This window comes from Myodes glareolus, chromosome 10 (assembly GCF_982192425.1).
Source record: "Myodes glareolus chromosome 10, mMyoGla1.1, whole genome shotgun sequence".
Lineage (NCBI taxonomy): Eukaryota > Metazoa > Chordata > Mammalia > Rodentia > Cricetidae > Myodes > Myodes glareolus.
Window position 1 is genome coordinate 84,455,538 of NC_142035.1, and position 17,272 is coordinate 84,472,809.

The 17,272-nt window shown below is 39.5% G+C and overlaps 1 protein-coding gene across 4 annotated transcripts in view; it reads left to right on the forward strand.

The window, feature by feature from the left end:
* Ttc17 (tetratricopeptide repeat domain 17) overlaps nt 1-17,272 on the forward strand; it is a 112,706-nt gene that overhangs the window by 35,900 nt on the left and 59,534 nt on the right. For all 4 annotated transcript variants that reach the window (XM_048443584.3, XM_048443586.3, XM_048443587.3 and 1 more), the window contains exons 11-16: nt 1,621-1,767; nt 3,585-3,700; nt 3,857-4,022; nt 5,566-5,643; nt 5,780-6,004; nt 8,485-8,671. In XM_048443584.3, the coding sequence (XP_048299541.3) occupies nt 1,621-1,767; nt 3,585-3,700; nt 3,857-4,022; nt 5,566-5,643; nt 5,780-6,004; nt 8,485-8,671 (919 nt within the window). The remainder of the gene's footprint in view (nt 1-1,620; nt 1,768-3,584; nt 3,701-3,856; nt 4,023-5,565; nt 5,644-5,779; nt 6,005-8,484; nt 8,672-17,272) is intronic.

The window sequence follows — 17,272 nt, forward strand, 5'->3', positions numbered from 1 at the left end:
AAAATAAGAGTCAGGAAAATATTTCTAGGGAACAAATCCTAAGCAAATTTGAGCCCTTCAATTTGAAAAACCCCAGACAACATAGGAATACTGTCTTAGTTAGGCTTTCTATTGCTGTGAAGAGACACCATGACCACAGAGACACTTATAAAAGAAAAGATTTAATTGGGTGGCTTATAGTTCAGAAATTCAGTCCATCATGATCATGGTTGGACATGACAGCATTCAGGCAGACATGATGTTGAAGAAGGAGCTGAGAGTTCTATATCTTGATTCACAGGCAACAGGAAGTGAACTGAGACACTGGGCATCGCCATGGCTTGAGCTTATATGAGACCAGAAAGCCCACCTCCATAGTGACACACATCCTCCAACAAGGCCACACCTCCTAATAGTGCCACTCCCTATGAGCTTATGGGGGCCAATTACATTCAAACTGCCACAAGTAGTAAGAACTAAGATACATAAGCCTTTCAGGAGGGGCAGCAGCATTGTGGAGCAAATGCTCCTCTAATTTCCACAGACCAGTCATTAGCACTCTTCCATGTTTGTTTGTGAGTAAAGACTCATACCAGCCTAGAGTGTATCTCACTGTTGTAAGCCCAAGCATTTTAAAGAGGAAAGAGGAAGGTTTAGAAATATGACTGAAATCCAGTATGACCTTTGGATATCCCGGTAGATTCAGTGCTGCCCTGGGGCAGTGTCCTTTCAGGTATATCACTTCTGTATAGCAGAAGAGTGTGTTTCTCTTCATGAGACATAGAAGTACAAAGTTAACATACTTGCTCCTTTCTCTCATGTCTTCCCTATTCTTCCCTCCCATGGTCTTTTCCTCATTCTCTATATGACACCAGTAGAACCAGGGTATCTTACAAGTGTTTGGAGGAAAACTATGTGTGTATGGTCCTTCAGTTTTAGTTTCCCCTCTTTAGCTCTACAGATTGTATAGAATTGGCAACAGTCTATACTCTCCAAATGACAGCTACATAAAACTTCTAAGAATACTTTTTAAAATTATATTAGTAGTTTTCATGTGTATAAGTATTTGTAGATAATGTGCATCATATGTGTGCCTGGTGCCTGCAGAGACCAGAAGAAGGTGTCAGATTCCCTGAAGTTGGAGTTAACAAAGGGTTGTGAGCCACCATGTGTGTGCTGAGAACCTAACCAGGTCCTCTGCAAGAGCAGTAAGTGCTCTTAATCTCTGACTTGTTTTTCCAACTTCTTTCACCTTCCTTGATTCTAACTGTAGAACTAGTTTTATAGAATAATAACCATTTTAGTTTTGGCAGGGTAGAGAAACAAATTGCCTAATTAGTTAACCATTGAATCTAAACTAGGAAAACCATAAAAAAGGAAGTGAAAGGACAGGAAGACAATTCGTGCTTTTTCTCACCTTCTATGGCAGAGTTGCATGAAAGGTGTTAACTGCAGCGCAGTCCATGAGAATGCTGTCGGGACATAGTTCTAAGGAGTAAATGATCCTATTGCTTATTGCTGACCTGCTTTCTGAATTTCTGTTAGACTGCTGATGAATGTTCACTAGGTTTTTAGTTTAAGTAAAACCTCCCTCATAATTCCACTTCTACTCAGAATTGATTTAAACTTTTCATTTTCTAGTTTGGTGATGACTCATCAACCTCCAGTATGATGTCCGTGAACTTTGATGTCCCTACAAATCAGAGTGATGTCAGTGAGTCTACCAAGTCTTCCCCTGTAGCCCATTCTGTCCTCTGGGTCTGGGGCCGTGACTCTGATGCATACAGGGTAAGTGTGTAGAGAATGATAAAGGTATTTTCTTCGGCAGACGTGGTCTCTTAAGCTGTGACTTTCTACTGCAGTGATTAATGTGGCCCCGACACTGTCCAGCCTCATGCAGCGCACATTGAGTAAACTTACTATTAAACGGAAGGCACTCTGTTAGGGAATTGAGTCAGGAAGATCTTCGCTGAGTTCCTCATCATCTACTGGAGCAGATAAAAACCCTGATTTCAGTTTTATATGCTGGGTATAATTTCTAGCTTGTGTCTTCTTTACTTGTTCAGTCAGTACTGGATGCTAGGCTGATACTAGGACATAGTAGATAACTTTTTGCCCTCTTGAAGCTTTATGCTAATGCAAGATGCATACAGTGACTGCATCGGTAAATACATTTCTAGGCTACCATGAAGAAACTGTGTGTTAGCCAGAACATGAGGACAAAAATGTGTACTTGTTATTTATCACTCAAATTTCAGAATATAATTGACTCTTTTTATTCTAACAATTAATTCATTCATTAGACTTAATCATTCTATAATACAAAATCCTCAAAGTTTGGATTAGTAGGCCTTTAGTACAGTTATTTATACATAGAAAAATGAACATTTTATAAATTTCTAAAGGAATTGTTGGGAAGCTGAAACAGGATTATTAAGTTTTGACATTTGATCAAAGATTTTTGGTTGGGGTTTGTTTGTTTTGCAATATTAGGAGCTTATATATGCTTTCATTTGCAAGTTACAAGCTGCACCTCCAAAGAATGTACCATTATTATACAGAGTCCAGAGATAGACAGGCTAAACTTCAGGCCGTAAGTGACCAGTCAGTGGCTTTCCCAGTGACATATTTCCTTCCTCTTATGGTGCCAAGCGCATTATTGGTTTCATTTGAAAATTTTATGGCATCCATCAGCAACTGGAACAGCAAGGCTTTCTGTTCATATGAGGCTGAGATTTGCTCTCTTTCTAGTAATGCTTCCAGTCTGTCCTGTGTTTCAGTGCCTTAGCTGACATAGGCCTGCCTTGCATGCAGTCAGTCTGTGGGGAAGCAAATAGAATAAAGTCAGACTACGAATCTGGTAGAAGGACTTGTAAAATCAGCCAGAATGCCCACATTTATCTGAAAATATTACTTTTATGTTCAGCCATTCTTGTATACTGTCTTAGTTGCTCTGCTGTGAAGAGACACCATGACGAAAGCAACTCTTATAAAAGAAGACATTTAAGTGGGGACTTGCTCACAGTTTCAGAGATTTAGTCCATTGTCATCCTAGGAGGGAGCATGGCAACAGGCAGGCATGGTGCTGGAGAAATAGTTAAGAGTTAACATCCTGATCCTCAAGCAAAGAGAAAGACACTGGGCTTGGCATGGACTTTTAAAGCCTCAAAATGATATACATCCTTCAACTAGGCCGTTAATCCTAATTCTTCTAGTCTTTTCAGATAATGTCACTCCCTGGTGACTAAGCACTCACATGTGTGACTCTATGGAGTCATTCTTAGTCAAACCACCACATATACCTAAATTATTTTTTTTAATATTTTTAGATTTTTTCTTATTTTTATGTATATGAACATTTTGTCTGCTTGCATACATGTGCATTACATGTGTGAAGTGGCCTACATAGATCAAAAAAGGGCTTCAGATTCCCTGGAACTAGAGTTAGAAATAGTTGTGAGCATCCATGTGGATGCTGGGAATGAAACGTGGGTCCTCTGAAACATTGTTCCAGCCCTAGAATGCCTAATTCTTTTGACAGTTTATTTACCATGTTGAAATGATGAGTCTAAAGTAATCTATGACAAGATTTGTTTCTTTCATAGGATAAACAGCATATTCTTTGGCCTAAAAGAGCAGATTGTAGAGACAGCTATCCCAGAGTTCCCCTTGGTGGGGAATTGCCAACATACTTTCTGCCTCCAGAAAACAAAGGACTCAGGCAAGTGCTGATGGATTTGGCAAAGCACCTGATTCTGCATGATTGTCTCCTGGCGGTTCTTTGAGAGCACCAGCCTTGGACTTGAAAGGTTAAGTCTTTGTCTTGAACTCACCCAAACTTTGAAAATATGAATCTTGTTCCTTTTTCTTATGCCAGGATCCACGAACTGACCAGTGATGATTATTCTTCAGAAGAAGAGGCCCAAACCCCTGACTGTTCCATAACTGACACCAGAAAAAGCCACACTCTGTCCTACTTAGTCAAAGAATTAGAGGTCCGCATGGATCTGAAAGCCAAAATACCCGATGACCATGCCCGCAAAGTAAGGCTCACTTAGGCTGCTGTTTCTTGCCGTCCACTCTGGGTGACTTTGGAAGCCTCTTAGATGGAACAGAAACTTGAAAGAAGGTGCTTAGTTTTCAGTCTGAGAAACCAAAGTAGCATTAAGAATTGATGAGATGACTGAGATGTCAGCCGTGCTTCTTAACAACAGAGCAGCAAGAAATGCTCTCTGGGGGCAGTGTATGGAGTCCAGCTGAGCACTGTCAGTGCCTCTAACCAGAGAGCTCTGAAGACGCGAGACATAGAACTCTGTCTAATGGAGGCAGTCCTGACTACTTCAGCTTAGCCTTGTGCCCTCTCAGCTGCCTTGGGAATTAAAAGCTCGAAAGTTCTCCTGCTCTCTCACGTTGTCATTTGCCTCGGACCTGTGTGAGGTCCTTGGGAATCTTTTGATTGCCATCCAACAAAATTATGAATAAATTCTGTTAATACTATTTCCTCTAGATCTTATTAGTTGTGTATGACTAAGAGAACTTTATTAACATAGATAGATGTGTTCTCCAGAGATAATATGTAGATTATCATATTTTAACAAATGTAACTAAAACTACAAATGAAAGCATTATCTTTTTGTGGAAAAACAGACCGAGGCAACTAATTTGGTGACATCATTTTAAACTAAGTATAGTGACTACTTAAATTTGGTACACATTCACTAAAGCAGAAAAATGGTTATTTACCAGGTACTGTTGTTGGTTCTTAGAACACAAAACATGTTTTAAGGCACAACATTTCTTTAGAGTGGCTCACAAGTACACAAACAGTGCAGAAAATAAAGTTGCTGGATTGAGGTTCAGTCCTTTCCAGCTTGGGACGAGTGCAGAGTTTTAGTATACCCAATAATGCATGTTGTTGATTCTGCAGAATTGCTCATTAGATTCTATACACTTCCTAGAAAGAGAGACAGACAGACAGAAACGGAGAATGTATGTACATCTTTTAACTTTCATAATTGAAGGACACTAGAGCATATATGTGAGCTGATGATTACTTGTTAGTATGTTAATAAACTTTTGTATATATGGTTATACATGAGTAATATTCTTGGGGAGACACCACAGTGGGTTTAGTGTTTGCCGCACAAGCGTGGGGACCTAAGTTCAGACCCCTGGACCTCCGTAAAAAGCTGAGTTTATAATCTCCCATTTTCTAAGGATGGGTGAAGAACTGGCATTTACTGGTCAGCTAGTCTAGCAAATCAGTGAGTTCCAAGTTCACTAAGACTTGTGTCTCATAAAATAGAGAGGACAGAGGAGAGGAAGACACTCTGCATCAACCTCTCACCTCCACATGTCATGCATACACATATATATACAGGAACACACACAGAACATATCCACAGTCATGTACAATGAATAAATAAATTCATTTTTATTTATTCATAAATAATAAATAATATATAAATAAATTTATTTATAAGTAAAATTTTGAGGCACTCATTTAAAGACCACCGTCATAGTGATTCTTCCAAATGCTTTCCCTGTTATTTTCAATTGAGTCAGTCTTTCTTTTGATATTTTCAGATTTTGCTTTCCCGTATTAAAAACTATACTGTCCCAGAAGAAGAAATTGGGTCTTTTTTATTTCATGCTATTAACAAGGTAAGTCATTTGTTTGCGACATCTAAAGCTTAAATACTTACTAAGTGTAATTAAAGTTTTTAATGTATTTGTTAAAGATTCTATTTAGAATGAGTACTGTACTTTTTACCTAACGGAAGTACTTTGACATTCTCAGCCAAATGCTCCGGTCTGGCTCATTCTGAATGAAGCAGGATTGTACTGGAGAGCTGTGGGAAACAGCACTTTCGCTATCGCTTGCCTTCAGAGGGCTTTGAATTTAGCTCCACTTCAGTACCAGGACATTCCTCTTGTCAACCTGGCCAACCTTTTGATTCATTACGGCCTTCATCTTGATGCTACTAAGCTGCTCCTGCAAGCACTGGTTGTCAACAGCTCCGAGGTGAGACACTCCTTTCTTACCGTCTTACAGCCGCGTGCTGTGAGAACAGTTTGATTGCAGAGTGCACTTTGTTTGTGTCTAGGAGGGTTATAAAAACTGTCAAGTTTGCTTTTTAGGGTAGAGTTTGCATAGTTCAAGAAAAATATATTTTACTTTCATATTTATTTTGAGACAGACAGCCAGAGCTCTCCTCAGTTCACAATTCTCCTGCCTCATGCTCCTGACCCAAGATTACAGGCATGTACCATCATGCTAGCCTTTTTCTTTAAATGAATGAAATTAACAATTCTCAGTTGGATTTTTTAAAACTTGCATGTAAATAAAAATTCTGCAGCTATGAAAATATACTGCCACTTTCTATGTCAGTCTGCAACACCTGTTCTTATTTTATCTCCTCATCTCTGAATGTACCTTGCTCAGAATTGTGTATTTTACAGATGGAATTTTTTGATTTTTTGATTTTTAACTGAGACAAAGCACAGTTAAACAGTTGTTTTTGTAAGAAATAACAGGCAGGGGACTGGAACTGAAACTCAGTGGTAGAGCCTGCCCAACATGACTGTGTTGTTATTTTTAGTTCTTATTTTTAAGGTACCACATTATAATTTATCTTATTGATTTATCACATTAGTTTTTGATGAAATGCCATTGTGTGTGTATGTGTATGTATATATGTATATAGCTCAGGTTTCTTTAAGGTATCCTAAAACTAAATTTCTAAATATAGGATGTTACCTATTGAGAGTTCATAAATTTACAACTGAATTTTAAGCATAATTTTTTAATTTCTATACTTTCCAGACGGTCAGGTTGCTAGTAAATCCATCAGATATTATCCAGTGTTTGCTCTGTAGCAGACATGGTGCAGTGAGAATAGGTGATACCCATATGCCAGGATGTGATGAAGAAGGCATACCCATGGAAGGCCCTATGCTGCTGTGCTCCATAATTCTGCACTTGCTGCTGCTACCAGCTAAAGCAGATACGTGACATTTTTCTGAAGAAGAAAAAAACTGAGCTCTCATAGAAACACTTGTCTTTCTGTATTTAAAATTATAAGTACATTTTAGTTATGAAGTGCTATGGTACTTCTACAAGATAAAGAGAGATTCAGTGAATCAGAAGGAGTGTAGCAAAAATATTCCTTACCAGCACTCCCTACGCAGCGTCAGCATTTGGGAATACTCACCTAGAACCAGGAATTGCAAGTATTTCATAATGAACCTTAAAGCTTACTACATTTAAAAAACTGTCACTATATAGTTTTAAAGCCATTCATTTAAATGGTTTAAAAAAAAAAAAGAATAGTCCATAGATTGTATTGCTACCACAACTTACTAGGTAGCTGACAGTCTTAATAACTATTGTTAGTAATGGTTTCTACCAGAGCCTTTTCTGTATTCCAGGTAACTATCTTAGCACTGAAATTAATAAGTCAGTGAAAGAGAAAATATCTTGATAACTGTGGTAGTCAGTTATTGGGTCCATACATATGATCGTAAGCAAGAGCTACAAATCCTTTTTGTGCCCGTGTCTTCATCTGAGCTGGGCACATCATTTGCTTTCTTATACGAGATTTTTTTTTCCCTTAGAGCCAGGCACCCTCCAGGTGTTTTACATAGAACAGTCCATTTTATCAGCAGAACAGCCTTAGGAAGTAAGTAGACTTCACCCTTGGTAGATGAGTTTAATGCTCGCAAAGACTAAAGGCATCAGAGCCTACCAGCTCAGATTTGAGCATGGGACACTGACCATAGCGCTCACACTTTACTAACAGTATATTGCCTCAGAACTAGCGTTTATAAAACTGGTTACCTTGTTTTAAAATGCCACCTCCCTGCCTTAACATTTTTTAGTCATTTAATAAAAATGTTTTCTTTTCTAAGATGATCTCACTGTGATAGTCCAAACTGGCCTCAAAGCTTATGTTGCCCTCTGCCTTTCAATTGCTAGGATTGCAGTTCATGTACTGTATGCCCAGTTTAGGAACATGATTAAGGAAAAGAAACTACTATAAGCAATATGTTTTGTATGTACATGTTAGAGAACTCACTGTTTGATTGGATTCCTGTGAACTTCATGAAGGGCAAAGTTAATGTGTGGTGGTAGAAGTCACAATATCTCAACAATGGTTGCTTTAGGTGGGGAGCTTCTGAGATACTGAAGACATTCTATTTTATATATATATATATTGGGTTGAGTAGCAGTTACCAGGATATATTAGTATGGAATATGAAATTCATTAAGTTACATTTAAGACTAGTTATAACTTTTAGTAGTTTTTAATCTTTGTTAAGGGTCCAGATATATATGTTGCACAGTTCTGAATGGGATGATGTGAATAACATGGACAGGTTAGCAGTAACCTTTATAGAGCAGCCTAAGAAAAGCTCAAAGAAGTATACTGTAAAGGTTTTCTGCTTCTCAAAACACAGCAGTTCATTTCCATTCTGCTGATTTCTTTTTTCTTATCTTCTCAGCCCCTGACCTTTTTGAGCCTGGGAAATGCTTACCTTGCTCTGAAGAATGTCAGCGGGGCACTTGAAGCCTTCAGGCGGGCCTTGAAGTTAACTACCAAATGCCCAGAGTGTGAAAGCAGCTTGAAGCTGATCCGCTGCATGCAGTTTTACCCTTTTCTGTACAACATCACCTCTTCTGTCTGTAGTGGTAAGCACCTGTTAAATGCCAGAACAATTAGGAGCTCAATCGGTGCTGTTGTCATGATTGCAAGAACAGAGATGCTTTAGAAACTTCCTCAGAATTCTAGAAAGCTAATTCCGGGTTAAGAAATGCTGGCTAGAATATTCAGTAAAATTGAGAGGTTATGTGTTTTCTCTCTGTTTAACCATAAAATTTCTGTTTAACCATAATTGATAAAGGAAACTCATGAAGTCAGCATGTGTCATGAGCACAGTTCTACATACTTAGCCCCTGAAGACAGCTCCTTACCTGTTAGAGTTGTGGCGCGGTTTTCCTGCACTTTCACAGTAACCACTTAATAGTACATCACAGGTATCCTTTCTCTGTAAGGCTGTCCTCCTCAATAGAACTAGCATGAAACCTTTCTAAAAGTCACATGCACTCCAGTAACCTTCATTGTAAGGAGAAGATTATTTACTTCACATTCAGCCTTTGAACTACGACAGGAACAGTTTACATGTGTGTGGATCTACAGCACCTAGCAGCTGCCAGGTGGAGCAACAGTGGACGTTCCATTGATGTCCAGATTATAGTGTGATGCTTAGGCAGAGGGCTGGCATTCTAGTTCCTTCAGTTTGGATATTAAAAATTGAACAAATCTGACACCCAGTTTATGTGACCTGACTTAGATGATTTATAATAGACTTAAGACAGAAACTGATTTCCCTGATTCGCTTTACCAGACTGCCTCAGCATGTTAATGGAATTTGGAATAAATGTCCTTGCATTATTAAATACCAAACTCTGTCAGCACCATAATAGGTCAGATGCATGTCAGTGTTGGGCATGGTATGAATTAGAGTTCTCATGAATACAGAAGGCCTGGATAGTATTTTAGTAAGGAATAGTCATGTGGCCAGCACTAGAATTACACAGAGTATGTAGGCCATACTCTGCCCTACAAAAAAAAAAAAACAAAAAAAACATATCATTACTTTTGCAATGAAAGACTAAAAAAAGCTGTCACATGCTTGCTGAGAGAATTAAGTGAGATATTTATGTTATAATAGATAACTGGGTAAAAGTAAACCTTTAGAAATTCATAGTAAGACCATTGAGATGGCTCAGCAGGGAAAGGCACATGCTGCCAATCCCAAAGACCTGAGTTCCGTGCCTGTAACCCACATGGTGGAAGAAGAGAGCCAGCTCCCACCAGTTGTCCTCCAACCTCCACATGTGTAACCACACACACACATGTGTGCATTAAATAAAAATGTAATTTTAAAGAAATTTATAGTAAATACCAGGTATTTCCTTTAGAGCTTTCTAGGGGAAAGTTTGGTTTTTACTTCATCATTTACCCAAGAAGAGCCTTGTTCTCCTTACTAAGGGTCTTTTATTAGGAGAAACTCATGTCCTTGCCTTCTCTCACCTCTCTTAACACTTTGGTTCCTGGAAGTTTATACATATTAGTGGCTTTCCTCTGAAAATTATTTTCCTTTGTGTTAATGGTACATACTTGTGTTCAGTTTTTGTTTGTTTTGTTTTTGTTTCTTGCACTTTACTCTTATGTCACTCGTGTAAACAGAAGGGATTTAGTTGTGATGGGCTTGTCCCCAAGAGCCTGACTCTTGGAACAAGTAATGTGAAACACATCTTTATCAGATATGGAACATCTGCTAGGCTAGATTATCTCCATGATATCCTTGGGTCCAACACAACTATGAAAGAAAACAATATAACTTGAAAGATGAACTGCTATTATTCTTTCAAAGAGAACTCATGAGCAAAAACTGGACAAGATTATTCCTTTTACACTAAGTAACTAACTTAACTAAAAGTTTAGTAACTAAAGTCATGAAGCCTTCGCCCTGATTCTAGAACAGGCTCTCCCAGTTAGTCAGTATTGAGATGGTGAGCGTGTGAACAGGAAAACGTCTAACCATGGCATTACCCTAGTATTCCTAGGTGTTAATCTCAGTGATCACACTGAGTGAATTTTACTACTGAATTTTTCTTTATGTATTATTTTAACAAACTCATTTCAGGTGTTTTATAAAGGAAGACTTAAAAGGTTGGATTTTTAAAGGTTTTTATTATTTCTTTGATAATTTTGTAAAATGTGTTATGATCATATTCATTCTCCCTCCTCCAACTCTTTTCAGAGCCACTCTCTCTTCCCTTTGTGCCCCATCCTACACCAAGGCCAATTTATGCTGTCCACATATTCTTGGGTGTGTGTCCTTCCACTAGAGCATGGCCAACTTTTCAGGGGCTATACCCTTAGAAAGAACTGACCCTTTCTCTCTGAGCAGCTCTTTGACTAGGAAGTAGAACTTGATGCCCAACTCCTCTCCTTATGCTGCTATTTAATCTGGTTTAGGTTTGCACGGATCTTGTGAATGCTGTCACAACCACTGTGAGTTCAGATGTATAGCTGCCCTGATACGTCCAGAAGACACTGTTTCCTTGTAGCTATCTACTCTATTTGACTCGTACTCTTTCCACTCTCCTTCCACAATGATCCCTGGGTCTTTGAAGCAGGGAGTATAGGGTATGTGTTCTACTTAGGACTGAAGATTCTGGAGTCCCTTGTTCTTTATTCCTCAGCCAGTTATAGTTCTCTGTGTTGATCATTACCTACTGTAATAGAAGTTTCTCTAATGAAGGTTAAGAGATGCCTTCGTCTATGGATACAATGATAAATCATTAGGAGAGGTTTGATAATGTGTCCATTTAGCAATAATAGATTCTCTCCTAGGGCCTATGATCTACTTAATCATAGGGTTTTGGTGCCAGGTATGGGTTTCATTGGATCAGGCCATAAATCTAATCGGAAAATGGTGGGTTACTCCCACAACATTCCTGACACTATAGTACTATCAGGCATGTCTTACCAGGCCAGTCGTTGTAGTGCACAAGGTTCACAGCTTAGTAAGACTGATGACTACTTTTCTCCTCTGGAACCATGCATAGCACCTTCCAGAACTATTTAAGCTAGCCAGTAGTGTTGATGCTTCCAGGTCAGTACTGTTCTTTGACCCAAGTATGTGATGTCTTCAACAATGGCTTACCACCAATGCACCAAGACATGTGTTTACCTAAAACATTACACTAGATATTTAGAAGTTGTAAATAGATATTCCACAGAATAAGTCATACATAAAATCAGCATATCTTAAAATTTTAGGCAAGTTTCTTTATAATACATGTTCAGTAGTTGTTGACAGAAGGTTTCTGCCTGGGCCCACAGCTGTTCAGTCCCACACAGAAGTCTACATTAATAGTAAAGTAGTTGGCTCAGGCTTCTTATTAGCTCTTATAACTTATATTAGCCCATAATTATTGTCTGTGTTAGCCACATGGCTTGGTACCTTTTATCAGCCAGGCAGTCTCATCTTGCTTCTTCTGTGTCGACTTCAGACTGACTCTTCCTCTTCCCAGAATTCTCCTGTTCTGGTCATCCCACCTATACTTCCTGTTTGGCTACTGGTCAATCAGCATTTTATTAAACCAGTACAACTTACAAAACTTTACAGGGTATAAGATCATTGTCTCACAGCACCCCTCCCCTTTTTTTCAAAACAAGAACTATGAATCAAATCTCCTTTGTTTAGCTTTTTTCCTGACCATTATCCATAACAACTTGCAACCAACATTCAAAACAAAGACAAACATTCATAATCCATTTTTTGGGAAGGTGGGCCTAGTTTTCTAGGCTACTCCCTGCTGATTGTGGGTGTTAATAATCTTATAGGGACCTAAAGAAAATTGAGAGTTATGATCAAGTCTTGACTGGAGTATTCTGTGAGGCTTGATCATCTCAGCCAGCAGTCTTGAAACTGTTCTGGAAGTAGAACTTAGACATCTGGGCCTATCGAAAATTCCTTCAGGGGGTCTTCCTTGATCAAACCTGATTCTTCTTAACCCAGAGTGAATCCACAGCCTATCATTTCCTGTGGAAACAAAAGCAAAACTTCTTCTCCAAAGTAACATATATTTTGACTTAAATTTTGAAGTCAAAACATTTTCAAAATGTATATGTTGTATTAATCCAGCAGCATATTTTTTTTAATTTACTTATTTATAAAAATTTTCACTTTCTCCCCTCCTCCCAATACCCTCCCATTCCCTACACTCCCTCCCCTCCTCCCTTTCCAGTCCTAAGAGCAGTCAGGGTTTCCTGCCCTATGGGAAGTTCAAGTTCCTCCCCCCTCCCTCCAGGTCTAGGAAGGTGAGCATCCAAAGAGACTAGGATCCAAGAAAGCCAGTACATGCAGACAAAACAAGACCCAGTGCCATTGTCAATGGCTTCTCAGTCAGCCCCCATGTCAGCCACATTCAGAGAATCTGGTTTGATCACATGCCCATTCAGTCCCAGTCCAGCTGGCCTTGGTGAGCTCTCATTAGATCAGTCCCCATGTATCAGTGGGTGAACGCACTCCTCTCGGTCCTGACATCCTTTTTCATGTTCTCTCTCCTTCTGCTCCTCATTTGGACCTTGGGGGCTCAGTCCAGTGCGCCAATGTGGGTCTCCGTCTCTATCTCCATCCATCGTCAGATGAGGGTTCCCTCTGATCCTGCCTTCCTTGCTCACATTCTCCCTCCATCTGCTTCTCATTTGGACCTAGGGAGTTAAGTCATGTGTTCCAATGTGTGTCTCTGTCTCTATCTCCATCCATCGCCAGATGAAGGTTCTATGGTGATATGCAAAATATTCATCAATATGGTTATGGACCAAGGCCAGTTCAGGCACCCTCTCCTCTGCTGCCCAGGGAACAATCTAGGGACCTCTCCTTGGCCCTGGGAACTCCTCCAGAATCAAGTCTCATGCAAACCCTAAAATGACTTCCTTAGTTGAGATATATACCTCCCTGCTCCCATAACCATCCTTCCTCCCTCCCCCCATCCCATTCCCCCAAGCTATCCCCAATCCTCCCCCTCTCCCTTCTCTCTAGCCCTCTCCCCTTACTTCCACCCCTCCACCCCCCGTGCACCCAAGTTTGCCTGGCAATCTTGTCTACTTCCAATATCCAGAAGGATAACTATATGATTTTCTTCAGGTTCACCTTCTTATTTAGCTTCTCTAGGATCATGAATTATAGGCTCAAAGACCTTTAATTAAGGCCAGAATCTATTTAAGAGTGAGTACATACGATATTCCTCTTTTTAGGTCTAGGTTACCTCACTCAGTAAAGCATTTTCTATTTCCATCCATTTGCATGCAAAATTCAAGATGTCATTGTTTTTTACTGCTGAGTAAAACTCTAATGTGTATATGTTCCACACCTTCTTTAACCATTCTTCTATTGAGGGGCACCTAGGTTGTTTCCAGGTTCTGGCTATTACAAATAGTGCAGCTATGAACATAGTTGAACAAATGCTTTTATAGTATGATAGGGCATCTCTTGTGTATATTCCCAAGAGTGGAATTGCTGGGTCCTGAGGGAGGTTGAAAATTTCTTCAGGGGGTCTTCCTTGATCAAACCTGATTCTTCTTAACCCAGAATGAACCCACAGCCTCTCATTTCCTGTGGAAACAAAAGCAAAACCTCTTCTCCAAAGTAATATATATTTTGACTTAAATTTTGAAGTCAAAACATTTTCAAAATTTATATGTTGTATTAATCCAGCAGCATTTGTAATCAGATGTCTTTTATCAGCTGTTGTTCCTTCTTCAGCCATTCAACCATTCAAAGACAACACAATAACATACAGTATCCAGACTCTCTGTGTATTTTCCATCTTTGCATGGCTTTATTTTAAACTCTATTTCTTTTATTTTTATTTTTAATTTTTGGTTTTTTGAGATAAGGTTTCTCTGTGTATCTTTGGCTGTCCTGAACTCACTCTGTAGACCAGTCTGTCCTTGATCTCAGAGAGATCTGCCTGTCTCTGCTTCCCAAATGCTGGGATTAAAAGTGTGTGCCACTACACCCAACTTCTCTCTCTCTCTCTCTCTCTCTCTCTCTCTCTCTCTCTCTCTCTCTCTCTTTTCCCTCCCTCTCTCTCTTTTTATCCTTTTTCTTTTCTCTCCCAAGCCTACATATATTTTTAATAACACTCTAAACCATTTAGAGGGTTTTTTTCTCATCTGACTCTATCTTTACTGTATGTCTCTCTTTTTCTGACCACATGAGTCTTTAAGTTGCTAGGTGATATGGCAAGAATTAAAGCCATCAGTTTGAAGACTGGATCCACCCCATTCCTTAGCTTTCTGAGAGTTTAGCCTCATGGCAGAGGTACTGGCCATGTTTATTGCCAGAACTCTATGAAGTTTCAAGGTCCCTGCCACCACCAAGAAGCATGCTATTGGCTATTCATCAACACCATTTAAGTGTTTGCTGGTGGGTCCTCTTAAAAGGGCTGCAAGGTTTTTGCAGCTAAAGCTGAGTCAGAAAATCTCTCTTAAATGAGCCAGGCTTGCCTCTTGCAAACAGAGCGCACATGAGAAAATGCTGCTACCAAGAAACCATGCTTAACTCTGTTCTTTTGTGTCTAGAATTGCTTCTCAAACTCTCTCAGGTTTTAAGTGGATTTAGCTATCCATGTTGGTGCCATTTTGTTGAAGGACGGTTTCTGTCCCTCCTGAGCCCATAGCCGTTCAGTCCTAAAGAAACACACAGAGGTCTACATTATTTATAAACTAGTTGGCCTATTAGGTCAAGCTTCTTATTAACTCTTGTAACTTTTATTAGCCCATAATTCTTGTCTGTGTTAGCCACGTGGCTTGGTACCTTTTATCGGCCAGGCAGTCTCATCTTGCTTCCTCTATGTCTAGCTTCCTCTGTAACAACTGCAGGCTGACTCTTTCCTCTTCCCAGAATTCTCCTATTCTGGTTGCCCTGCCTATACTTCCTATCTGGCTACTGGTCAATCAGCATTTTATTAAACTAGTGCAACTTAAAAAACTTTACAGGATATCAGACCATTGTTCCACAGCAAGTAGCCTTTGCAACAATTTCTAAATTGTGTATATGAACTTTAGTAGCTTGCAATGTATTCTTCTTATAGCATTTCTGCATTTATCACCTGCATTTACATAAATATCTCTTTTATAACATTTCATTCTATAAGATTTTAGTCTGTTTTCTGCAGCCAGAAATTATGTAGATTTATGGCTTGCTGTACACAGTGTTCTATAATTTAGATTTTAAAGAAAGCAATGTTGCAAGTTGCTGCCTCCTGCACACTCTGCAGCATATGCCACCTGTAGTTGTGTGGTGTGTGTGTGGTGTGTGTGTGTGTGTGTGTGTGTCTTTAAGATTTTTTTATAGATCCAGTTTGGGGAGAACTTCAATATATATTTAGGCCACCTCCATTTGTTTCCACAAAATAACTTAAAAAAATTAAGAACGCTAGTTATAGTTACCAGATAATTCTTTTGACATGCATCCATGTGATAAGGAAGAATAAGAAAAAGTCTGTGAGTTTATGGGTCTAGAAACAAAGGTTATGATTTGCCCAGGTCAAAGATCAGTCAGTAGAACTGAAACTAACCCAAACCGCTGCCTTCCTGCCAGTCTGACTCTTTCATTAATTTTCGTTCTTTTAAATACACAGTAAATCACCACCACATCCATGGTAGTAGAATTCATGTTTGTTGATCCTTGGGATGTTAATAAGAGTAGTACAATCCCTGCATTTCTGTTGCCATCCCTTAAAAGAAGTGTGTGTATCAGTAGATTATGAAGATTATGGAGAGCAGCTATAACCGCCCTCCCTACAAGCATACACAAGATGCTTGCTTTTTCAAGACTTGTGCACCAGTTTGCTGCGTGTGAATTGCTTTGGGCTTTGCATGGAAACTGGTAACTGTCCTTGTGTTAAGTCAACAAGCAGTGCTTTTCTTTGGATGTTCCCAGTACTTAGATTTTATGAACAAAATTTTTATCTCTGGGGCCAGCAAGGTAGCTCAGTGGGTAAAGGCAGTCAAACATGATGCTCTGAATTGAATTACCCAAGACCTACATGGTGGAAGGAGAGAGCCAACTCCCAAAGTTGTCCTGACCTACACACACACATACATACACACATACAGAGAGAGAGAGAGAGAGAGAAATAATTCAATTAAATCTTTTAACATATTTTTGTCTTTTAGGACACTGTATAACTCTATTTCATGGTGTTAAAACTGAAGGTATGTGACCCAACTAGGTTTATGTCAGCTTAACACAAACTAGAGTCATTTGGAAAGAGGGACTCTCAGTTGAGAAAATGTCCCCTTAAAATCCAGCTGTAGGCAAGTCTATAGGGGCATTTTCTTAATTAGTGATTGATGTGTGGGGGCAAACCCATTGTTGGCATTGCCACCCGTGGACTAGTAGTGCGAGTGCAATAGGAAAGCCGTCTGAGTAAGCCATGTGGAGCAAGCCAGTAGCAGCACTCTTCTGTGGCCCTTGCATCAGCTCCTGACTACAGGTTTTCTGCCTTGAGTTCCTGTCCTGATATCCCAGCATGATGAACTACAAGCTGTGAGATTAAATAAGCTCCTTCCTCCTGAACTTGCTTTTGATCCTGGTTTTCATCACAGCAAAGTAACCCTAAGACAATGTGTGAATACCTCCTGACTGATTAGTCTTAGGTAGGGCCTTGCAGTATAGCTCAGCCTGCACTTAAACTTGTGAT